At 56.9% G+C, this 23,666-nt stretch overlaps 1 protein-coding gene and 1 long non-coding RNA gene across 4 annotated transcripts; one reads left to right on the top strand and one right to left on the bottom strand.

Moving 5' to 3' along the window:
- Window positions 1-670: 670 nt before the first annotated feature.
- Window positions 671-13,550, bottom strand: Ninj1 (ninjurin 1). Of its 3 annotated transcripts, none has more exons than XM_013506881.1 (5): window positions 13,376-13,550; window positions 10,188-10,306; window positions 5,982-6,213; window positions 4,859-5,022; window positions 671-3,441 (listed from the first exon to the last, which is right to left on the bottom strand). In XM_013506881.1, the coding sequence occupies exons 2-4, from the start codon at window positions 10,266-10,268 to the stop codon at window positions 4,868-4,870; spliced, it is 468 nt and encodes a 155-aa protein (XP_013362335.1). In that variant the 5' UTR covers window positions 10,269-10,306; window positions 13,376-13,550; the 3' UTR covers window positions 671-3,441; window positions 4,859-4,867. The 3 variants fall into 3 exon arrangements, with proteins under 3 accessions (XP_013362335.1, XP_013362334.1, XP_005408954.1); XM_013506880.1 differs by lacking the exon at window positions 13,376-13,550 and adding an exon at window positions 12,810-13,368; XM_005408897.2 differs by lacking the exon at window positions 10,188-10,306 and having other exon boundaries at window positions 13,376-13,540.
- Window positions 13,551-16,568: 3,018 nt separating this feature from the next.
- LOC102024154 lies at window positions 16,569-23,194 on the top strand. Its single transcript, XR_264527.1, has 3 exons — window positions 16,569-16,939; window positions 21,269-22,261; window positions 22,434-23,194. It is a non-coding gene; the product is annotated as an uncharacterized LOC102024154 (long non-coding RNA).
- The last annotated feature ends 472 nt before the right edge of the window (window positions 23,195-23,666 follow it).

Below are 23,666 nucleotides of genomic sequence, written 5' to 3'. Positions count from 1 at the left end.
ATGTGATAAGTGTGTTCTAAGTGAGGGGATATGGATTAATAGCAATGTCTTTTACTGCAACACATTTTAAAAAATTTAAACATTCATTGTATATTTCACCTCATATATCAATCTGCCCACCACCTCTTAATAGGTATTTTCTATCCTGTTAGATCTGGGACATCCCTCAAAAGCCTCATGTGTTTGGAAGGAGATTGGATCACAGGGAGTGAACAGTGAGTTCATAGTTACCTCTGCATTAGGAGGTGGGTTCTGGTTGGTCTCAGGTCACTGGGGCTGTGACTGGAAGGGTGTATCTCTGTTCCCAGCTCTCCTCTCTCTCTGCCTCCTGGCTCCCGGAAGAGCAGCAGTCTCCCCACCCCTCCCCCAGGTCCTTCCACCATGCCATTTCTGGCCTGGAGCTTGGTGACAATGGAACAAAAATGTGAGCCAAAATAATCCTCTCCTCAAGTTGTGGCTGTTGGGTATTTTTGTCTCAGCTACAAGAAAGTGACTAAGACAGTATCTACCTACAATAGTCAGCTTTCCATCACTATAATAAAATACACGACAGAGTTTTGGAGGTTTTAGCCCCATTGTTTTGGGGGCAGCACATCATGGGAGGAGTACACGGCAGGGAAAGCCATTCACCTCACTTGCCAGGGAGAAAAAAGAAAGAACAGGAGGGGGCTGCAGTCCCAGTCTCCTTTAAGGCCATGCCCCCAATAATCTACAGACCTCCCACTAGGCCCCACCTCTTAAAGGTTCCACCACTTACCAATGGTGCCACCCTGGGGATTTTTGGGAGACACTTAGCCAAGCCATGGCCTAATCTATCCTTATCTATCATGTCTATGCCTGCCTGCCTATCATCCATCTATCATCTATCTATCATCTATCTATCTATCTATCTATCTATCTATCTATCTATCTATCTACCCCATTCACCTACACACCCTTCCACCTACCTGCCTATCCATCTAGCTAATCACCTCTTTAATCCATTATAGGAAGAAGATGAAAGAAACAAACCTCCATCTCACTCAGCCCTTCATGGCCATTCCCAGTTCTGTGTGACTGTCCCCACTCTCCCCACCCCACCATTCTTGCAATGCCAACCTCAGGGCTTGCACCAACCTCAGAGCTCAGGCTAACCCCCTGCCTGTAACACGCGCCCCCCTCCAGCACTGCCTGCTGACCTCCCTACATGTCCCTCTGTGGCTCCGCACAACTTGGGGGGCCCATCTCCTTGCTCCTTGCACATCTTGCTCACTCTCAAGGTCTCCCCACCAGTGCTGTTCCTGAGAGCAGATCTCGGTTTTCAGGGCAGGGCAGGCCTCACAGAGGAGCACCTGGGAGTGAGCTGGACTGTTTTCTATCTGCCCCTTGCCTGCTACGACAGAGGCACAGGGCCCAGCACACTTGGAGGGATGAATTCTACCCCAGAAGTTTCCTGAGCACTGACTGTATGCCCGAGAGAGGTGGGACACAGGCTGCAGGAGGTGGGACTGATGGGAGAGCCAGGCCAGACCAAGGACCAAACATAAGTCCAGCACCAGGAGGCCCGCTGGATAGGACTCTTGTTCTCTGGTGCCAACATTCCCCTTGGGCTGGGCTCAGACCACGCTCTGGCCAAACACACCAACCTCTGCTAACATGGATGGTGACTCTCGCCCCAAGTATCAAAGGTAACAACCCAGGTAGGGACTAGCCAAGTGACAGGAAGGGGTAGCCTCGGACAGCGGTACAATGGCCTTGGGATGCCTGGGAGCAATCACTCCAGAGAGAGGGGTAGGGCCGTGGGGCCATGCTAGTGAGACATGACTATATGATATAGTGCAGCAAACATGGGTGCCTGAGGGAGGCCACCAAGGGACAGAGCTGTGGGGGCCAGGAAGTGCCTCTGGGGATAGGGCTGTGGCCTGGCCTCAGTGCACCCCTCTTGGAATCCTCCCTCCCGCAGCCCCATCTGGGTGAATTTCCTCCTTAGAGGAGGAACCAAGCCATGTGGTGGCCAACATCTGGCTGTTGTGAGCCAGCCCACACCAGGGGCACTGTGCTGGCAGCGTACACCTGAGCAGGTCCCTGGACAGGGCAGCCCCAGGACTGTTGCCCCAGAAACAAGGCTTGGGCAAGGCTGGGGGACATTACAGGGCCTGCCAGGGTGAGAGAGCCTGCCCTGAACTTGGACAAAAAGCAGTGTGACATGTGTGGGGTCCTAGGGAGGTCTTTATCTTGTTTTGCTACAAGGGACACATCAGGGCCCTGAACATGGGGCTGCTGTGCTGGCTCCAGGAGGACTGCAAAGGCCCTGTTTCTAGCACTGACACAGGAGTGCTTGGGGGTCTTGCAGCGCCCGGGGGCCAACCCACCCAGGTCCTCACCCTGAGGCCAGGGGCCTGGGGTTCTGCGTTCCTCACACACACTGGACAGGCTGGCTGCGCAGGTCCTGGGACAGCAGAGATCACACTTGGCAAAATGTTCACAAGTCTGTGAGGGCATTCTTCAACTTTTCTTACAACTTTTCTATGTGTTGGTATAAAGAATAAAAGCTGCTGGGTGCAGTATCACATGCCTACAATCCCAGCTACTCAGGAAGCGGATGCAGGAGAATAAGGAGTTCAAGGCTAGCCTGAGCAGCTTAGCGAGACCCTGTCTCAAAATAAAAATTTTTTTTAAAAAAGAGAGAAAAGCAGCAAGGCATCTGAGCCTCCGACCCAGGCCCCTCTGCCTCCAAACCGCATCCTGAGACAGGCTGGGAGCCAAAGAGGTCCCCAACCCCAACTTTGTGGGGAAGGCACTGGATGAGCTGTGCGCTCTGAGGCTTACAGGAAGGGGCACTGACAGGGTCCCGCCCCAGGACAGGGAGGATGGTGCCCGGAGCCCGACAAGGAGCATGGGCTTTGTTGGTCATTCTTGTTAAGTGGGCACTTGGGCACCTAGGGAGGGGCTGGGGCTCTGCCAGGCTGCTGCTGGTAGAAGGTATGAGCACAGTCCTGGGCCCAAGTGGGCACAGCTGCCTCCCGACGGTTACACAGCCCAGGCACTGAGGCTGCAGCCCCAGGCCACCACTGGGTGTCTCTGGGTTAGGAGACAGCAGAGGCAGTGGTCACCAGGGGACCTGGCAGGCCCCATAGGAAGCAGGGATGCTGGTATATTGGCAAGGGGAGGAGCAACTCCTTGTCCTTCTGGAATGTCCTGAGACAGAGGCCGGTTGGCTCCTCGTCCGGCCTGTCCATGGACCTGCTACATGTCCCCGGGTGGCAGGTGTCTGGGACTGTCCAGTTCTGGCCTTCTGGGCCTTGTGTCCAGCCCCCACATGACAGTCACAGTGGGAGCAGAGGCTTGTTCCAGGTGCTGGCCTGGCAGGTTCAGCGTGCTACACACAGGGAGGTGGATACCTCAAGGGAATGCAGTCCTGGGCTCCGGGTGACTGGCTGTGGGGCAGGTGCCACTCAGGATCTGGAAAGGAGAGAAGATGTATGAGTGCTGACCCACTTGCTGACAGCTCCCTGGCCAGAGTGGGCTCTAAGCCCACCCTGCTGACCAGCCCATGAGTGACTCACCCACTGGGACACTCAAATTCTGGAATGAGAAGCCCTGTGTGACCTGAATGGGTTATCACAACTCTCCTAGCCCTCAGTTTGCCCTTGAAATAGTGTCCCTAGGTCGCTGCCTGGATTGAAAGGCCTGGCCCAGTGCATGGGGCCCGGACCAGGGAGCTGGGACCACAGCTGCCCAGCAGGCCAAGGACTCTGCTCCGGCTGCTTCTAGTACAGGACGTGCAGCAGCCTGGACTCAGCGACCCTGAAGACAGCCCTGGGAGGTGTGGCCAGGAGGACATGGCCAGTGTGCCCACAGGCCCTGGGGCCTTTTTCCTGGCCAACAGATGACAAATGCTCAGGGAGCATGAAGGACTGTGCTCGGGCCACACAGCAGGCGCCATGTGTGAAGGGGCAGCCTGGCACCAGGCCCTCAGGGAGAATGACCCACCACACACCAGGCTAGTAGCTGGGCAGCAAATCAGATCATGTGGGGCCACCCAGATCCCGGACCAGCATGAGGGCTGCCTCAGGCTCCATGGCCAAGCCAGTGGGCCCAGGGTACACCCCGCAAGGGCGTGCACAGCCCTCCGCCGTGTGCACTATGGAATGGACGGCTCCAGCCTCCATCTGGCTCACCCTGGCTCCCTGCTCATCCTCCTCCCAGGCTGGGGTCCTCAGGCAGACGCTCACTCGCTACGAGCTGGGACACAGGCAGGGGCCAAGCACAATGTGGGAAATGCTTCTACCCTGGGGGCCGTGACCTATAGTCAAGGAATGGGGTGGCTCCGGTCTGCCCTGGATCCACACCAGAGGAGGAGGTGCTGCAGGCCCCTTGAGACCTGGCCAGGGACAGGGAGATAGATGTCGTGGAGGCTCCAGTGAGAAGACCCCAAATCCTGCTGTCCTGGTCAGAGTGGGGAGCAGGGGCCTACTCTGCAGGAGGCCACTTTCTCAGAAGAGAGCTCACATGAAGTGTTGCCTGCTGAGTGAGGCTTCTTAGGAAAAGCAAGAAATCTGTTTTCTGAGAGCTTGCTGGGTGTTTAAACAGTGGTCACAGGGTCTGAGGTGTGGCTCAGGGTACAGTGCTTGCCTTGTATGCACGAGGCTCTGGGCTCCATCCTGAGCACTGCAAATGCAACCCAACCCAACCCAGTCCTCAGATGGTGGCTCTAACACGTGTCTCATCTAAACACTGCGATCACAGGATCTCAGAGCAGCAAGCAGGCGGAGACCGTGTGGGATGGCTGAGGGAGCTAAGGCCTGTCAAGGAGCCAGGGACAGCTGGCTAGGGACCACAAGTGGTCAGCCGCAAATGCTCGCCCGACCCCACTCACCTGGACACTCTACTGCTGGGGCGCCACGCCAAGGACAGGCTTCTGGACCCCGAAAGCAGTGATGAAGATGTTGACCACCACGATGATGAACACCAGTCCCGTGGCCAGGTTGTTCAGGAAGTCCAGCTTGGCGTGCTTGGCCGGGTTGTTAAGGTCGTACTTAACTGTGGGCCAGAAGGAACCAGCATGGCATTGGCACTCTGCCCAGGACTGTATTATCTGGACCTTACAGGACCCTCTACCACGCTTAGGGTAAGTTTCAGCCTCCCAGATAAAAACCGCCTATTTGGCTGAAACCCTGACAACAGGTCCTCTGCCTTGGGGGCCCTCCTGTGGTCCCCCACTTTCCCTACAAGGAACTGAAGCCCATGCAGGTGACACACCCAAGGTCACCCTACTTTTGGACATGAAGCCAGCCGGGTTTGGTTTGTGAGGCAAATGTGCTGACCCCCTCCTGCGCTTCAATCCACGGACCTCCCAACTACTCAAGGCTCTGCTATGCCACCTTTCCCAGGTGGGAAAACTGAGGTCTCAGCAGCTCTACTCGTGTGGCCCAAGTCATTCAGCCAGGAGGCAAAGCAGAAGTGACCTGGTACCTGTGCTGCTCCTGACCAGAATTTATTCTCTGGCCAGCCATCAAGGGTGCCCTGGGGTCCCAACAGCAAAAGGCAGGGGGCTGTGGAGCCCTGGAACACGCACGGAGCCCAGCCAACCTTCCTGCCTGCTCCGTGGGTCTGTCTGTCCATCAAGCAGAGAAAGCTGGTCTGATGTCAAGTGACTTTGTTTGGGGAGAATGGAGTTCAGCGGCTGTACCCTGCATTGTGGATTCAGCTGGCTACCCCTTCCACGGACATGCTGGTCCTCACCTCCCAGGCCCAGGGGGTCCAGGGTTCCCTCCTCACTTCCTAGCTTGGCTACTCTTTATCACTGGACAGTTGTCACCGAGCTGGACAGCTGTGCTGCTGCTGGGGCTGTGGGACTCTGCAGCAGGTGGCAGGAAGCCTAGGCAGTGGGTGGCAGGAAGCCCTGACCATCCGGGAAGCAGGCCATCCTATCCCCAGTGTCCCACAGGCCCTGCCCTGAGGACCCAGAGCGCCCACCCTGGCTGTGTACAGACACTGACCGAGGAAGATGAGCAGCACCCCCACGCCAATCTGCAGCACCAGGGAGATGGAGATGAGGACCACCAGGGGCACGAAGAAGGCGAAGGCAGGGCCCTGCTCCACCACAGCCTTCAGCTGCGACGCGTTGGCCATGAGCAGCGCGATGTCCAGCATGCTCTCAGCGGCGCTCTTCTTGTTGGCGTAATGGTTCACATTGATGGGCTGGTTCCTCCGGCCCCAGCGGGAGGGCGGCTGTGGGGAGGGGGACACTCAGCAGGGCAGGGGAGCACACAGGGAGGGGATGGTGCAGGGACAAGGGGTGGCAGGGTGGGGCTGCAGCCTCCATGAGGCTGGAGAGACTTGGCCAAGGGCACTGCGGGGGCTGGCTCCCGCCACCCACCCATGCCAAATGCCTAGTACTCTAGGAAGAGAACGTGCTCAGCCTTTGCAACACGCTCTTTAGGAACAGGGGAGAGAAAGGGAACATCCAACAGCCACCTCAGCGCATGCACGCTGGTTTTCAGCTGGAAAATGCCACTAGGCTCTTGCCCTCTGCCCTGGGGCAGGGGCTAGAACTCCTCCCTAACCACCTGGCTGCCTGTGCCCTCAGGGTCTGGACTCCTGCCTAGCTGCTGTGATGCGTGGGTGAGCAGATCTGGGCACAACGGTCCAGGATTGAAACAAGTCCTTCCTGGGCTAGGCCCAAAGGCCATTGCTGCTTTGGCCGCCTCCACACCTCAGACCCCTCTGCCCTCCACACCCCACCTCCGCGGCCTCAGTCTCACTCTGCAGAAGTCTGGCCACCTCCCAAGCCACAAGCTACTCGGTGGTGAATCCCCCAGCACACAGCGGGCCCTCAATATATGGCCTGGCATCCCACACACATTTAGGCTCAGCACACAGACACAGGTGGGAGTACACACTGCCTGGTGACACTGGGGTCCCAGCCCAGGTAACATTTCCGGCGTCATCTCCATCTCCCTAACCCAGTGAGCATAGAGGGGCCCTGTAGTTCCCTCTACTTCCAATGCCTTTCTTTGTTTCCAGATACGCTCATGCTTTGGGTTTTGTTTAGGTTTATTTTAGTTTTCTGAGACAGGGTCTCATTATATAGTCCAGGGTGGTCTTAAACTCACTATGTAGCACAGGCTGGCCTGGAACTCTCAGTGATCCACCTGCCTCAGGCTGCAGAGTGCTGGAATTATAGGCATGCACCGCCATGCCCAGCAAATACCCTCATGCTAAGGGCCCCATCTGGGGTCTCCCATGACAACCCCTGGCAGGATGTAGCGCTCTCCTGCCACGGAAAGTCACTTCTCGGGTTGGTGCATTTCATTCCAAGGCAGTTTTGGGTGTCCAGTTTCTTTCCGCTGAGCCAGCTGGCCCACTTCGAGCTACTCCAGTCACAACCCTTCCCAGGCACTGAAGAAAATCCCACCGGCCCAGGGCCCTAGCCCTATGTCCACTTGTGACCCCGAGTCACCCAGCCCTGCACTGCAGTCTTCAAGGATTTGGCAGTGGGTCGGAATGGTGGACCCACTACCAGTGGCAGCCTCCTGAGCCACGGGGAGATCCTGTTTCCAGACTCATGAAAGATGCAGGGATAGGAGGCTGGTGCCAAAGGAGGGTGGATGCCAGCAGTCACGTGGACACTTCTGCAACCTGGAAAGCTACGAGCAGCTGAAACAGGGAACCGAGGGTGGGGACTTTGCTTTGATCCTGTTAAGTTTAAATTTCATCTCAAACAATGTGTCCACGAGGAAGGCAGGGTGGTGTTGGAAACACCAGGTAGGTTCTGCTACCTATACCTCAGCCAGAACATTCCAACCATCTGCGTTTGGCATCAGCTGCTCTCTGCCAAGTTCACCTGGATCAAAATCCTACATGGGTGTGGTGGCGCACACCTGTAATCCTCAGTCTTAGGAGGTTGAGGCAGGAGGATTGCCTTGAGTTTGAGGTCAGCCTGGACTACACACTTAAAAAAAAAACCAAAATTCTAGACTCAAGAGTACACATGGAAAGCTAGCCCAGCCTGGATGGCCATTAGTGCCAGCCTTGTAGCCCCAGTGCTGCTCTGGGGTCGCTGCAAGTATATCACCAAGCCCCCGAAGTGGTCGCACTCCTTGGACTCTCCCGGCGAGTGGCTGCTCCCTCCGAGTTGCCAAGGGTCTGACTATGACAGCCCAAGCCTACCAGTGCCCGGCTCTGAGGTCATTCCCAGCTCTGCCCTCGCAGAAGTCCAGCCCATCATGTATGTGCTCTGCCAGGAGCTGGGCATCCAGAGATCGTAAGCCCGCAGCAGGCATGTGTTCCAGAAGTGCCACGCTGCCTTCCCTTACGGCTGCGCCAGTGGTCCTCTAGACCTAGGATCTGTCCTTAGGGGATAAGTAAGATGCAGACCCTGTGAGGAGTTCCTACCTTTTGAAGGAGGGATTCCATATACATAGACAGACATATGTGCACATACACAGACACATATGCAAACACCCACAAACATGCATGCACACATATACAACACACGCACATACATGCATGAACATGGCAAACGTATATCCCCACCATGCCAAATCACAATATATACATACCATACACACATAAACATGCAGATACATACAGACCTACATGCACAATAGATGTAAATCCACACACACCTATACAGACATACACATGTATACAATATGCACACATATACATGCTACATGCCTACAACATATACTGTGCACGTGTATGTGTGCATACAACACACTCAACTCATGTGCTCTCATGTACACACATCACACACACACAAATACACACAAGCTATGCACACCCATCCATAAGCATATATCTAGGTTAAGTTGGTGGCCTCTGAGTAGGAGGAAGATTTTCATTTTTGGATTCTGGGGTTGAACCCTGGGAGCACTGAGCTGTACCCCTGGTCCCTTTTTATTTTTTATTTTGAGACAAGTCTCACTAAGTTGCCCAGGCTGGCCTCAAACCCAAGACCCTTCCGCCGTAGCCTCCTGAGTGCCACCATGCTTAGCTGGAAGAGTCCTTCACTCTGAGGCATCTGAACCATGGCCCTACTTCATGGCTGCATGGTCATGAGGATGTTCGGACACACAAGTGAGCGCCGTCAGCAGCAGAGTCCCACACCCGGGCTCCCAACCATGGATCTCCACATGCGCAGACATGGGCTGTCCTCGCAGCTGCATGTTTAAACTGAGGTTTGGTGCAGGGCCTCCTTATGCACAGCCACACAGCAAGAGAGGACTGCAGGGAATTAAAACGCAGACCCTGGGGCTCAGAGTCACTGTGAAACCACTGTCCCCTCTGTTCTTACCAAGGAGGGCTGGGAGCCCTCCTAGGGTGAGCTCCCAAGGGCTCCCTGTCCGTAACTGTAAGCCTCAGTCTCCCCGCGTGCCACAGAGCTGTTCAGCAAACACCCCTGGATGACTTAAGAGTCCTGGGACCAGCAGAGGCCCTAGCTCAGTGACCCTCCTGGTGTAAGGCATAAGGAGTGCAGGCCTGGCCACAGGCCCAGAAGCCAGGGAAGGCTCTCTATACATTGTTCTCCCCTTCTACAGACCAGAACACTGAGGGTTGCAGAGCCTGCCCAGCCCATCATGTAGGTGCTCTGCCAGGCGCCGGGCATCCAGAGATTGTAGAGGCAGAGCACAATTCAGATCGAGGCTGAGTGTCCAAGCCTAGTGCTACAGCAGGACATGCATCACTGGACCCACCCTGGGAAGGGGCTACTGGGGCTGGGTGGGCTGAAGGGGTTTCATGTGAATGTGAAAGAGACTATGCACCAGGCCTTAAGCCTCGCAGGTGACAGTGGCACAGGTGAGTCCAGGTGGGCAGCTGGATAGGCCTAACCAGGTATCAGCAGCATGCTAAGAAATCCCCCAGGCCTGGGCCTATGCCAGTGCCGAGCCGTGCGAGGAGCAAACACCCCGGTTAATGTGTCACTAGGGCCAACAGGAGTTCTGATCCCCGGGCAAGACCAGGAGCTGGGGTGGAGGTGGACTGCTTTCCTCTAAGTACTAGGACGATGCTTTGATGTACAGGGTGTGCATGGGGGTGGGAGGTCACTGGTGCAGGGCGCTGCCTCCTGTGCACAGCTGGGCAGCACAAGTGAGATCCGGCCATGTGGTCCTGGGGCCACCTGAGGGGACAGGTCCACAGTTGAGATGGGAGGGGAGCTAGGACAGAAGAGTATCTGAAAACAGGCCTGCGGCACTCACAGATGGGTTTGGCCATAGGGCAAGGGTGCTGCGGGTCCCCAGGGCTTGAACAGGAGGACTTTGGCCATCAGCTGGACCCATGAAGGTGGTGATGCATACCAAGTGACACTGCCATGGGCCTGCATGGGAAGAGCAGTAGAGGCTGCCATCATACCTCCCCCATCATCCCCAAACCCAGCACCCAGTGGGGCTAACCTCCACCTTCCCCAGAGAGCCCCACCACCTCACAATTAACTGTACACAAATGAAAACAGCAGCTAGGAAAAGTAAGGATGGCTCAGGGCTGACTGGGCTTAAGGCCATTTGCTGTCCTGGGTGACCCAGCCTGGCCTGCTCACGGGCCTATCTCTGGGACAGCCAGGCACCACGAGATGGTGGGGGAAGCTGAGAATCGACTCCTCACATACCTTGCCTGAGGTCCACCTGAGCTGGGCAGGAGCTGTCAGCCCATCCCCCAGACCAGACTTGGCATAAAGCCCTGTCTCAGGCCAGGGCTAGCTGTGGAGTTCAGCCCTCTGAGGCCTACGCCTTCCCAGGAAGCAGGACCTGAGGGTCTCAAGCCTCTAAGTCTGTATTCCTGGCAGGAAACCTCAGCAGGAAGTGCAGGAGGCGGGTCCCCATGGCAGCTGGGCCACGAACTGGGCAGGCTGGCTTCCTGTGGGCTCAGTGCTGGCCAGGAATGACCCCTAGGCCCATCTGAGTTGCCTTTAGAACTTGGCTATCTGCCTCTTCCAGGAACTGCCAGGCAAGCAGAAATGAGGGAAAGCAGAAGCTTCCCCTGGCTGCTGGGTTTTCACCCGGCCCCGACAGTAGGCATGGAAGACACAATTCTGTGGCCCGGAGGCTCGAGGTGTGGCCCCAGGAGCCTCACTTTGTGGGCAGTGAGGGGCAGGAGGGGTTGGTTAACACCAGAGGGCTGTGCCCCTGCTACATTCTGGCCACCTGTCTCCTGCTGTGTCTAATAGAAAACTGTCTCCAGAGTCACGCCCAGGGCATGCCATAGCAGTGGGCAATTTCCACGTTAAAACTGGTGTTTACTATTCCTCCACAGCCAGCTCAGAGTGAGGTGACTCCAAGAACAGACTGGTTCACTTCCTGAACACCGACGGGCGCTGGGGACACGGGGTATTTGGAAGGGCAGGGGCCAAGCTTCCCTACCGCCTGGGCACCTCTGGCAAGAAGGTACAACTGTGACCCTTCTGAGCCCCAGCCACCCGGGAGGTGAGTGATGGGGGCCATTTCACAGAAGAGAAAACCTGCTGCCCTTTCCAAACCACCACCCAGTGTCACCAGGAGCAGGCCTCCCTAGCAAGTGGGAAGACAGGAAGACACCAGCGCTGCAGTGTGCTGGACCCTCTCCAAGCACTTCCTATACATTACCCACGTAGCCCTCACCATGGCTTTCACTGGGGGGAGCACTGTTATCACCTCCATTTCAAAGACGAGAAACTGAGGCGCAGAGTGCTACTATGATGTGGCCAAGCAACAGCAAGGGCTGAGGGCGGGAAGCCTCCTGCCTGGGTCCTAAGACCCCCACAACCTAGGATGAGACCTCACCTGTGTAGCCCGCCTCCTGGCACACCACCTCCTACCCAGCCCTGCACATTCTGCTGTCCAGCCTCTGCTCCTGCCCTCCACATGCTTCAGAAGGCCTGATCTGTCCACTCTGCCCCTCCCCATCTTCTGGGGCCAGTGCTAACACCCCTACTCACAGGAAGCCCTCCTGCCCAGGGAATGCTGCGCTTCTGCCTTTGCTCCTTCTGCCTTTCGGGGCCACTCTCTGCTGTCTGTCTGGAAGTAGATGGGGTGGCGGGAAGAGACTCCCCCTCACTCTCTCTTGTCCCGAGAGCCAATACAGTGACCCCTGGACCCCTACCCAATCCCTCCTGGGCTCAATCAAGATGCACTCAAAACCTCCAGGAAACACAGGCCACCCTGCTATGAAAAAAGCTGGTGCTGGGTGGAGGCTACAGTCTGAGCAAGACCAAGGACAGGAGATGAGCACCGCCTACCCCTCAACCAGCTTCTAAGCCCCTGCCCTCTGCCCATGATCTGCTTTCCATATGTCCTTGGCCGCAGAGAGGGATCATCTGTTCCCCCTTCTGAAGATCCTGCACAGAAGACACAGAGGGGTGAGCGGACCTCTCGTCTCTTTTTTTTTTTTTTGGTACCAGGAATCGAACTCAGGACCTTGCGCTTGCCAGGCAGGTGCCTGGACCTCCTGTCTCTCGTCCGGGGACAAACATCTGTGCAGTCCCTAGATCATCCCGGCCCTGGCTCCTGGGGGCCCTCCTCCCTGCCCGGCCTGTCCCCACTCCATTAGCCTAGAACTAGTCACCAATACCCAGGCAAAAATGTCCCTGCCCCAGAGTGGTTCACACCCCAAGGACGCCTGGAAAATCCCAGCCGGGCCCCAGTTCTCCACCCTCATCCCTAGAGGGGTCGGAAAATGAAAGAACGTCCAAAGTCAACATTTCTCCAGAGGTCTATTCCAGGACCTACTGTGCTGGTAAGAGTGGGCCCTAAGCTGAAGCTGCCAGGGTCCCAGGTCCCCTAACGAACGCGAAGGCCCCTGGCGGTGAGCAGGGAGTACAAGGGGAAGAGGGGGTTCAGGAAGTGCACCTCCAATGTGGGGGGCAGGCTCTGGACAGTCCCCCTTCACCCCAAGGCCTGTGGGTGGGCATCCCGGGGGCAGTGAGTGGTGACGTCTTTTTCTGGAAGTCAGGTGAATGGAGCCACAACACGTGCCCGGGTTTCCCCAACACGACAGCATGGGCAGTGTGGTCACCTCGCGGTGACGTAACCGTCCGCCGGCCGCTGGCCTGGGTCCCAGAGGCGGTAACTCCACGCCCACCCCGCGGCGCACCAGGAGATGGCCTGGCGGGGCTGAAGTTAGGAAGGCGGTGTGAAGGCTCGGAGATGAGGCGCAGCTACGCGTGGGCATTGCCCGGAACCAGCACACCCACCCGCGCCGCGCCCCCGCTCTCCTGCCGGGGTGCCCGGAGCCACGGCGGCCACCGCTCGGGGCCAGCAGGACTTGGCCGGGGCACAGCTTCTCCCCCGCTCCCCGCAGTGTGGACACGGCGAGCGCTTGGCCCGACGCCCACAGGTGCCCGCCGCGCTGCGGGCTTTCGGCCCAGAGAGGGCGGCGCGGGGCACGGGGCTCAGCGCGGAGGGGAGAGTCTCACCGCGGAGTCCGGGGAGCCGGGCGAGCCCGGGTGCAGGTCGCCGTTGAGCTCGTACTCCTCGGTGCGCGAGTCCATGGTGCAGCCGCAGGACAAACTCACTCCTGCCTGAGCGCGCAGCGTCCCTCCCGCGGCCCGGGCCCTGCGCCCGCTCCTCCCTCCCTGCCCAATGCCACGCCCACCGCGCCCCTCCCCCATGCCCCGCCCCCGCCCCGCCTCCTCCTCCGGCAGGCCAACGCCCCGGAAGAGGAGTGCGCGGGCGGGGCCTGAGGGCACTGTGACAAGGTCCGCGCGCTGAGACTGCGGGGTTCCCGGGGCTCGGGCGCGCGGGCGTGGGCACAGCAGACCCACGCTGAGCCTCGGTCGTGTGCGCGTTTACCAGCTTCTCCCCCGCCACTTAGCGGACCGCCGCGCTGCACGGGCCAGCGTGTTTGGCTGTGGCCCCCCGTGGGGTTCGTCCTGGGCGGGTCTCGCGCTGGCAGTGCAGGTGCCTCCAGCCCAGCCCAGGGCTTGCTGCACACCCGGGGGGACTGAGTGTTAACGGTCTCGCCGGGCTCTGGGCACGAGGCTTCCTAATCGGAGCCTCTGCTTTCCTGCCTGGGCAATGGGAGTACAAAGGCCTCCCCCGCAGATGGTGCTGGGGAGGGAGGTGGAGTGGGATCAAGGACAGCGCAGCCCGGTGTCCCTGAGGGAGGCAGGACCCGGTGCTCCAGCTGGCCGCCTGGGCAAGCAGAGCTCGCTGACTCCTCCAGCCTCGGCTCAGTCAGCTTTTGTTTCCCAGGATATCCTGGAACCTCCTGGGTGTGGGAAGCCAGGTGGCAGCAGAGACAGGGAACATGGTCTTCCAGGGCCAAACCAGGGTGCACGGGCTTGACGGGTGAAGGCCACAGAGGTGTCTTCCCCTCCCATCTCACTGCAGACACTGCTGCGGTTTAACACCCGCTCCCATGGGCTGCAGCCCAGATTTGTGTATTGCCTTTGGTGTCTGCTGATGGTTCTCCAAAGCCTCTCTCAAGTAGCCAGCTGACACCTAGGCCCGGGCTAGGCGGGGGTGGTGGCGGAAACCGCCACCCTGCAGCAGAGTGGGTCAGGCAGATAGGTGACTCTGATATAAGGGAAATTATAATTCCCAACCTGCACCATGTCAGATACACCAATTTCATGTACCCTGAAATAGAAGAATGAATTGTAAGGGACAATGGAGGTTAAGAGTAGGAAAGATTTATTGAGAGATAGCTGCTGAGTGACAGGAGGGGACCTGAAAGTGAGTTGGCACCGAGGTCGTTTCTGTAGGAATGGTTTAGTATGGGGCTGCTGAAGCAAACACATCTAGGAATGTTTTATAAAGCAAAATCATGAGGTGGGTACAGTGTGGATCAAACTATAACCACCTAATAAGATTACAAGTATAGCTGCTTAGTAGCAAGGATATACAGAATGAACATTTTGGGGAAGGAATGGGTTTGGGTGTTCTGGTCATCCCTTGATGACTAATGTCTATCTGGACTTTTTTGGACCAGGCAGTACCAATTATAGTTCCAAGTTACTGCTTATCCCTTAGGGAGGCGTGCAGGCCTTTACGTCTCTATCTTGAGGCCTGGCCTTCAACGGATGTACCTCCAGGTCTTTTTCTGCTGTCTTCCTTGAGAGCTTAGGCCCCCTCTGACTGTGTGCTAATTTCCATCTAACTTAGCTGCCTGTAATAGCTTCACTTCCCTGGCATAACGTTAGTCATCTGTGGTTTGGTCAAAGGTCCTAGGAGCCTGATCTTTTTCTCCCCCTCCCATAAAGAAACTAAAGGTCTTGTGTGGTACAGGCCTGTAATGCCAGAACTTGGATTCACAGAGGCAAGGGGAATCACAAGTTCTACCCCGGAATTTAGTAACTGTGTGAGACTTGTTCTCAAAATTAAAAAAATAAAAAAATAAAAAAGGGCTGGGGATGTAGCTCAGTGCGAAACCCTGGGTTCAGTTGCTAATTGCTAAAAGAAAAAACAAAACAAAAAAAAAATTAAAGAGCAGAGAGGTGAGAAATGGCACTCAAGGTCATCTCTACTTCAGGTCTGGCTGGAGGCAGTGGAAGCTGCAACAGGCAGCGTCCTGCCCTGGGAGCCCCTGGGACAGGCAGTGAACAGGAGGCCCTGAGACCAGGTCTGTGAGGAGGCAGCATTCTTCCCACTCACCGGATGGGGGAAAACAGGCATAGCTGGGGAGCACCCAGCCCGGGAAGCTATGCTCAGAACTCTGGGAAGTTTGTGCCGACCCTCAGAAGTGTCCTGTCCCTCCACCTTCCCAAACTGGACCCTGGATCTCAAGCTCGCCTCCCTGTGTGGTCCCCACACTCACCCCCCATCTCTCCTGTACTGGGGAGGGGTGAATTTGTAAGTGAAACTGAAGGCACAGAAAATGCCAGTCACCCAGGGGAATTTATCAGAAAACAGATCCTCTGCTCAGCCTGGGCCAGGCCCTGCTCCCAGCCAGGGGGACATCTGCCACCTATGCTGGGGACAGGCTGGGCAAGAGGGGCGGAGTCCAACTGGACCCCTATTGGTGTGTGGTTGGGGCTGGCTTCTGGGCCTGTTTTCCCAGATGTTCATCCTCTTGAATGTTCAGCGTTTTGCCTGCTTGGGGGTTAAAGGGTTCATGGGAGCCACCTGGGAGTCCAGGGAAGTGCACCCTGCCCACATCACCCCCATCTCACTGCCCTCAGCTGAGACCACCAAGCCTCACTGGCTTAGACTGCGTCCCCCCTGGACAGGAGGTGGGTGACTGAGGGTGTGGCAAGGCAGGCAGCTGCCACAGGGCTACCCGTGATAGCCTTCCTAAAGGCCGCTGGCCTTCAGTGGGGTCTGTGAGGGGCTTGGAGAGGAGCTGTTTAGGGCCCATCACAGAGGAGCTATTTGGGGCCCACTTCACACCTGAGCAAACTGAGGCTCAGAGAGGTTTTCAGTGCCAAAGCCCTGCAGGAGTCTCTGGGGCAGGGCCTGGGGAGGTCGCCCATGACAACAGTGGTCACTATCACAGGCGTTACAAACAGCGGGAGAGCAAGGTCTTTAGATGTTGGCGCCCTCCTCACAGAAAGAACTCAGCCCTCCTGCACTGTGTGAGACAGACTCCACAGGCGGGGGCCCCAGAGGCCCCCTCCCGGTTATGAGGTCATTATTCTCACCTTCCCAGAGGGAGGAAGCCCAGGAAAATCTAAGCTGTGCACCTGTAACTACACTTTGTGCTGGTGCCTGAGACCTCTGCCTGCCCAGCCTCAGTTTCCTCAGCTGTCCATGGGGTGGAGGTGGAGCCCCTCTGCTCTGCACTGAAGGATTTCCCAGGCTACTGTGTCACCCTTCGGGCTCAAGGAAGTTTGTGAAAATGCTGTCTGCTGGGTCCCGCCAAGGACAAGTTTTAAAGGACCTGTGTCCCGCCACCCACGCACTTTCACCATCTCCTGGGATACTGAGGAAATGAGCCATTCACAGCCAGCTCCTCAGTGCTGGGTCTGAGCTGAGGGTCCGTGTGGAAGTGACCAGCAGGGACCACAACTAGGCCTGTCTCTATAGCAGTCTCTGTCTGTGTAAGTATGTGTGTAGAGGCAGACATACACAAACATACTGGTGTTTCTACACAAGGACACTGGGGGCCTTTGCTGGGCAGGCCATAGCTGGCAGCATCTCAGGCTATGTCCCCAGGGCCTGGGGAGTCTTAGCTTCACTGTCCCTCGTGACAGGAAGCTAGTTGATAACTTCTGGGTTGTGGAGTGGCGTTCAAATCCTCCCCTTCTGAGCTCTTTGCGTGTGTGAGATGGGAATGCTCTGAGGATGGCATATGTAGACTGTGGTGGTCCCACTCCCAGCTTCCTGGTCACAGTGATGCCTCCAGCAGCCAGCTCCATCCTCCTGGCCAAAGGACAGGGCCTCAGGCTTGTCACAGGAACAGGCCCGGAGTTTTTGGTTCCATCTGGGCCTTCCTCAGGAGGGAGACCGCGTCTCCCCCACCAGGTCCTTCAGGTGGACGTGCTGTACTGCAGAGGCCTTTGTAGGCTCAGAGCACATCGCCCTGGGTGGAAACTGAAAGCTGCGGCCTGCTCACCCATGCTGCCCGCAGCAGGGTTGAGCACAGATGGTCTGATACCCTGGCACTGTGGAGGACACAGAGGTAGCGCTGGCATCTGGGAGAATGTGGGTGAAAGCCTTAGGCTTGAGATGCCGACAGGCAGGCAGTGCACAGGAGTCCTGCTAAGCGGCTGTGCCTGGGCTCCTCTGCCTTGGAGAGGCCTGGAGGGCACAGCTGCTGGGGGTAGCCCAGCATGTACGCTCCTGCCCCAGCCCGCCAGCAACTGCCCGCCTGCACATGCCTCCACCGGGGCAGCCACAGTGCTGACATCGCCGGGTGTGGCCCGTCCGCCCCTGCTTACCCTGAGAGCCTACTACCCCGGGCAGCATTTCCAGCAGGTATTTTCAGGGACCACAGCTCTGACCGGGTCATGCCGGGAGAGGAAGGTGAGGGATGCAGGTGAGTGATGACGGAAAGCTGGGGCTGTGAAGAGGATCCAGGCCAACTTGCCCACACCAAAGGCAGAGTGGTGGAGGCTCCAAGGGCCAGGGGACTTGCCAAGGTCACCAGGCAGGGTCCATGGGAGTAGGGGACACAATGGGGTCAAGGAGGATGACAGGCCAGGTGATGTGAGGTGATGTGCCATTCCCCAGAGAAAAGAGATGTACCCAAGGCCACACGGCCAGGTGCGGCTGCTCTAGATGGCCACTGGACGCCAGAGGCATGGACACCCACCATGTGGGAGGGACAGCTGAATCACGGCCAGCCGCTGTCTGGAATGCTGTGCAGCCGTTCAGAGCAAGCAAGAGCAGCCCACGGACCTGGGGGGACTGGGGATGGCAGGGAGAAGCAGAAAGCTGGTCCTGTTGTCTGTCCCTGTCTGTGTGTACTTCTGTCGTCCCCTTGGGGCTCGCAGGGTCAGGCTGGGGCTGATGCTGCTTTGCATTTATGAACATCTGTGTCAAGCCAGCCCCTGTTCCCAGCTCCAGCCTGTCCTCTGCTTCCTGCTCAGCCTTACACTCCTGACTTTGAGCTCTACAGTGGACTCCCAGACTCAGAGCTGCACCTCCCAGGCTCCCCTCCAGCTAGGTGGACCCTCATGGCCGCCTTGTGCTGATAGAAGGGGTGTGCGCAACATCAGGGAAAGGATGGTGGACAGATAGAATGTTAACTACTTCCTCCTTCCTGCCAGGGGGAAACTGGGTGCAATGGCTGGAACTCCAATGCTGTATTGGACTGTGAGGAGCCCTGAGGCATAGAAGCCATGCACAGCAGGGCTGAAGGCAGAGGGAGCCTGCTCCAGACTTCTCATTGTGAGAAAAGAAAGCTCTTACTTTGAGGCCGTTATAATTTTGTTTTCTTCTGATACTCACCGTTGATATCAATTCTAGTTTGTAAAAGTAACTTAGGCCACACTGTGACTGGCCAGCTTAAACCCTCCTGAAGGCCCCTGGGAGCCCCCACTCCTCACCCATGCTTGCTCCTCAGCCCCTGTGCCTGCCCTTCCCTCTCACACAGGCTGACCCACTTCCCCACACATACAAATACACGCGCACACACACCCACACACACGAGCGCACACACACACGAGCACACACACTCACATGTGGACTCAAAGAGAACGCCCTTTCTCTTTGTTTCATTGATTCCTTTCTACCTCCACCTGCCCCAGGCCTCCACATGGCCAGCTCCTTCCCACCCCCTGCATCCCTTGCCCTGGGCCAGTGCCCCAAAGCACCTTGTTTGTGTGTTTGTGTGAGTGTTGCTTGCTCCCCCTGCTGCCCCAGACCAACACCTCAGTCATCAACACCCAGGAAGGAAGAAAAATCCACCCCAGAGCCAGGTGCTAGGGACACTGCCCATGGCCCAGTGTCTCCCCAGGGCACGGCCGGGTCATGTCCTCTTTGTCCATCCTCCAGGCAGGGCAGCCAGCTGCCCCTTGGCCCAGCCCACACTCAGCCAACCACTAACGACAGGGGCTGGCTGGCTCCTTATTCTTGGCCCTGACATGGGCCACACACTCAGCCACAGAGCCACTTGGCCCGAGTGTGGGGCGAGGCGGTGGCCGGGCGCAGGTGCTCTGTGGCTTGGAGAAGGGCCATCTGCCGGCAAGTGGCACTAGTCTGTACCTCCTGCTCTCCCATAGCCCAGGCCACACTGGGGTGGCCTCCTCTGCTCAGGAAGCTGGGTCTAAACGCTCGCTTGCTGCTAATCTTGATGCCAGCCTGAGTGCCCAGTGCAGCCCCTGGGGACTATATGACCTGAGTCACGTGTCAGTGGGTCCACCCCTTGCTGGCAGTCCTCACCTCCTCATCCTCTGCCAGGCCCAGAGCCTCCCCTCTGAGTCCCCAGGGCCCCGAGGACACCCTCCCACACACAGTGCCCCTCACTAGGTCCGCCTTGCCCTTTCTCCCTGAGCCCCTCCCACAGCAGGTGAAGGGGACTGATGCAGGACTGTCTCCATCTGGCACTTTCATTTGTCAGGGGCCATGTGTTGCTGGGAGTGGAACCCAGAGCCCTGCACTTGCTAAGCCAGTGCTCTTCCACTGAGCTGCACCCTGGACCCCACTGGGAGCACTCTCCTGACTGTGCTAGGCTCTTGGGGCATCCAGAGCTCAGCTGTCTCACCAGAGTGGGAGGCTGAGTCCAGAAGGAGCTGTTGCTTTCGATGTGCTCAGAGGCCCAGGCTGGGGCGTTATCTCACTTCTGCAGGTGGTTTCAGTGGTAGAACAAGGGGGCCACTGCACCTCTGAGAGCTGAGACTTGAACCCGGGTCACCTGAGTCTGCCTGGCACTCTGCCCACCACAGCTGGGTGCTAGAAGCCACCTTGTGGCCGCAGGGAGGTCATGCCCAGCCCTTTCTTGTCTCCCCTGGAGAAGGCAGCCCACCTCAGATCCGAGGCAACCTCGGGTCAGCTCCTTGAGCAGACCTCTGCAGAGGCCCGCAGAGCCCGGGTAAGGCTGGGAAGAAGGCCAAGGCCGAAGACTCCTCCAGCCCGCTCCCCGCCGCAGAGCCTGGACAGTGCTCATCCTGTGCCCCATACCAACCTTTTGTCCCTGCATGGCAGAAAACTGTTGTCCTTGGCCTGGGCTGGCTTTCTTTTCTGTCCTACGTCCAGTTGGGCCCAGGCTTCCCACACCTGGACACGCATCAGAGCCCCTGGGGCTGCTCTCTGAGCCCAGCCCTGCATTTCCACCCAGTCCTGGGCTGCTGGGGCTGCCACGGGGACTCTTCTAGGAGCCTCAGCAGCCCTCAGTAGGGGAAGGGACCAAGGGACGTGGGCAGGTGGGGCTGCACTTGACCCATAGTCACAGGTGAGGCCACACCCAGCACCTCACACAAACCCTTGGCTAAGTGTCCCTCCCTCCCCCGTAGGAAGGCAGGAGTCCCTGGTGTGGCGTGTTAGAGATGCATATACCAGACGGCACCGTTTTTTAGCAATCTTACATTAGTCTTTGAAGGGACGAGGCCTAAAGAGGCTCACAGGCCACCGGTACATCTCCCTGCTGGGTCAGGTAGGTATGACAGGCGGTGATGTCCTTACCAGCTCACATCTCAGGGCCAACAAATAAGCAAGCAGTGCCTGTGGATGTCATTCAGGGGACAGTGACTGGGAAGCAATGGCCCCGGGTGACCTTGACCTCCTGCGCAGAGAAGGAAACTCCAGAGGGTGTAGGCGGCTGAACACCCACCGTGCCTTCTGCCTTCCGCCCCTGGCTGGAGTCAGACACTCTGACGATGGGCCTGTGCCCTTTGTGCTCTGCACGCATAGGCCGTCTGGTCTTCCCCTCCGGAGTTTCCCTCCTGGGGGTCATCTGACTTCTGCTTGTTTTCTTTCCCTTTCGCTAGGGCTGACAGGAAGGACTGGGCAGTCAAGGTGTCCTGATCTGCAGAGGGCCTTCGGAGGCCTGGGAGGAGCGGCCCAGGAGGAGGCCAGGTGTGCTCTCCTGGCTGGGCACCATCCAGGCACCAGAGGATTCCAAACACAGAGCTGTGCACATAAGGCCCTGAGTGTGAGCCATCCGCTTCCCTGAGGGCCACTGCTCTTCCAGCCCACGAATGCTGTCTGTGCCGAGCGGAGCCCGAAATGCCACGTTTCCTGTCCCTGGCTCAGATGGCATCTTGGCTGGCAGGGGCCACGGCCCCACAAGCCAGTTGCTGGGCAGTGCCCAGGGCCGCATGCAGTTGGTAGGCTGGAGGGCAGCTCACGAGCTGACAGAGCCCTGTCAGTACAAAGGGGCATTTATAGGACGGAGATGGCATGTCTCCATCAGAACTCAGAGAAGACAGGAATAGCCCTGCACGCAGCGCCAGCAGGGCTGGGCTGGCTGGCGCTGGAGGGTGTCAGCTTTCCGCTCCTTCTCCAAGCTGGACCGCCAGGCCACTGTCCCTAGGGAGTGCTCACCCCATCTGGGCAGGGGGCTTTCTGATAGCTCCTCCTGCTGTTAAAACATGGGGAGAGAGAAAGGCAGGGAACCAGGAGGAGGGTGGAGGAAAGGAGAAAACGAGAGAGTGGAGAGAGGAGTGGGGGAGAATGCAAATATTGGTTAGGTCTCCCTGGGACACCTGTCTCAGCAGCTTCCCCTGATGTGAGTGCCGCTTGACCTCCAGGGGCCTCCAGAGTAGGACTTCCCGACCCTCGTCTCAGGAAGCTGAAAGCAAAAGGCCTTGCACTCCAGGAGCGGGTCACGTGCCCTGCAAACACCAGCCCTTCCGGCCACAGGCAGCTATGCTTGTGTTATTTCTCCTGCCTGTGATGTCCCTCAAAACATGCAGAGGGAGGAGGAATGACTCCTCCTTACTGGTGCGCTTTCTGCTGCGAATAACAATGGCACAGCCTGGGTAAGTTTGGAAGAATTTATTTGGCTCACAGTTCTGGTCCAAGGTCAGGCAGTCACATGTGGTGATGACCTTCCTTCTGGCAGAGGTGGCCCTGGGCACTGTATGGAGATGGACGGGGAGCATTTGTGTGTATACTTGTGTCCCTTCTGGTCTCTCCCTCTTCCCTCTTCAGACGGAACCACAAGAGTCAACTGCAAGGGCTTCACCCTAACAACTTCAAGCCAAATCACCTCCTGAAGGTCCCACCTCAGCCCCATGGCCACGTTAACTTCCCACCCTCCTACTGTCTCACAGCAGAGATTAAAAGTCAACCCAGGAAGCACTGGGGCACATGCTCAAGCCATGTCCAAACTCTATCACAACTGTAAATCTTTTTTACAATTTCAGTGTGCTAAAACCAATGTGGATAATGTTTTAGGGAAGTTAAGAAGTAGCTCAGTTGTTAGTGATATAGAGATTGAAAATTAAAAGGTTTAGGTAAACAAAATCTCTTTTTCCTGAACATGAAAGAAAGGTGGACATAGGCAATCTAAGCCTGGTTTGGCACCTCCATAATCTTACTAGGGAATTTTTTTTCTCTGCTTTGCATAGAATCCAACTTCAAAGTACCCTCAGGCCCAAAACGGCCACTGAAAATCCAACCATCACAGCAAGAAGTAGGCATAGAGAACAAAAGGAAGCTGCAACCTGAGGCAGATATTGCAGATCAGCCACTGTCATGTCCCTGATTTTATTTTGAGGCACATTGTATCCAGCTGACTTTGTAGCAAGAGGTAGCAGTGAGACGTAAGCAGAATTTGTTGAATGTGACTCTGAAGAGCTCCTTACCAGGACAGACATTTAGAAGTGGATAAACATAGCAGGTGAAAAGGTACTTTGTTGGCTCCTTCTAGAAGGCAAATTTTCAAATACATAGTCGTGATTAAAATATGCTTTTCCTCCCATATGGTCTGAAGCCTGTGACTGTGTGTTTGGGGAAGAGTTCGCAGAGGGAAAGGTACAATGTACACATTGACCATACAACAAAACTCAGGGATAATTTACGTTTCCAAGGGTGGGGGGGGGCAGGGAACGTGCTATGTTGTATGTACTCGGCAGGATGTTCTGACAGGCACTGTGAGTGCTAGTGAAGGACTGGTGTGAGCAGAGGGTGGACAGTGTGACAATAGAAGGGAGACGGGAGCTGCAAGTGTGTCTCCTGTGATTGTCACAAGGCGACCATATGTCTGGCGAGGATCCGAACAGAGAGACGGGGCAAGGTTTTCTTTTAAAACTTCCTTGCAGCTTGCCTTAAATGTACATATGCTTATATAACCTTTCCTTATAAAGGGTGGTCATTGTAGACAATTTAGAAAATGAAGGTGAGCGGAAAAAAGGAAAATGATTCCACTGCCCTGAAATGGCA

The sequence above is a fragment of the Chinchilla lanigera genome, unplaced genomic scaffold, assembly GCF_000276665.1.
Source record: "Chinchilla lanigera isolate Chin_1 unplaced genomic scaffold, ChiLan1.0 scaffold00114, whole genome shotgun sequence".
NCBI classification, from domain to species: Eukaryota; Metazoa; Chordata; class Mammalia; order Rodentia; family Chinchillidae; genus Chinchilla; species Chinchilla lanigera.
Note: the sequence above shows the minus strand (reverse complement) of the source record. Positions and strands in the feature narration are given on the sequence as shown.

Bases quoted from the DNA above. Each gene is read 5' to 3' on its own strand.
- Ninj1 (XM_013506880.1), bottom strand. From the start codon at position 13,131: ATGCCCACGCGTAGCTGCGCCTCATCTCCGAGCCTTCACACCGCCTTC. The intron at 10,307-12,809 runs GTGCACTTCCTG...CTTCCCATGCAG, and splicing joins GCCTGCCCCCCACATTGGAG to GCCCATGGCAGTGTCACTTG. The intron at 5,023-5,981 runs GTCAGTGTCTGT...TCTGGCCCACAG, and splicing joins GGTGCTGCTCATCTTCCTCG to TTAAGTACGACCTTAACAAC.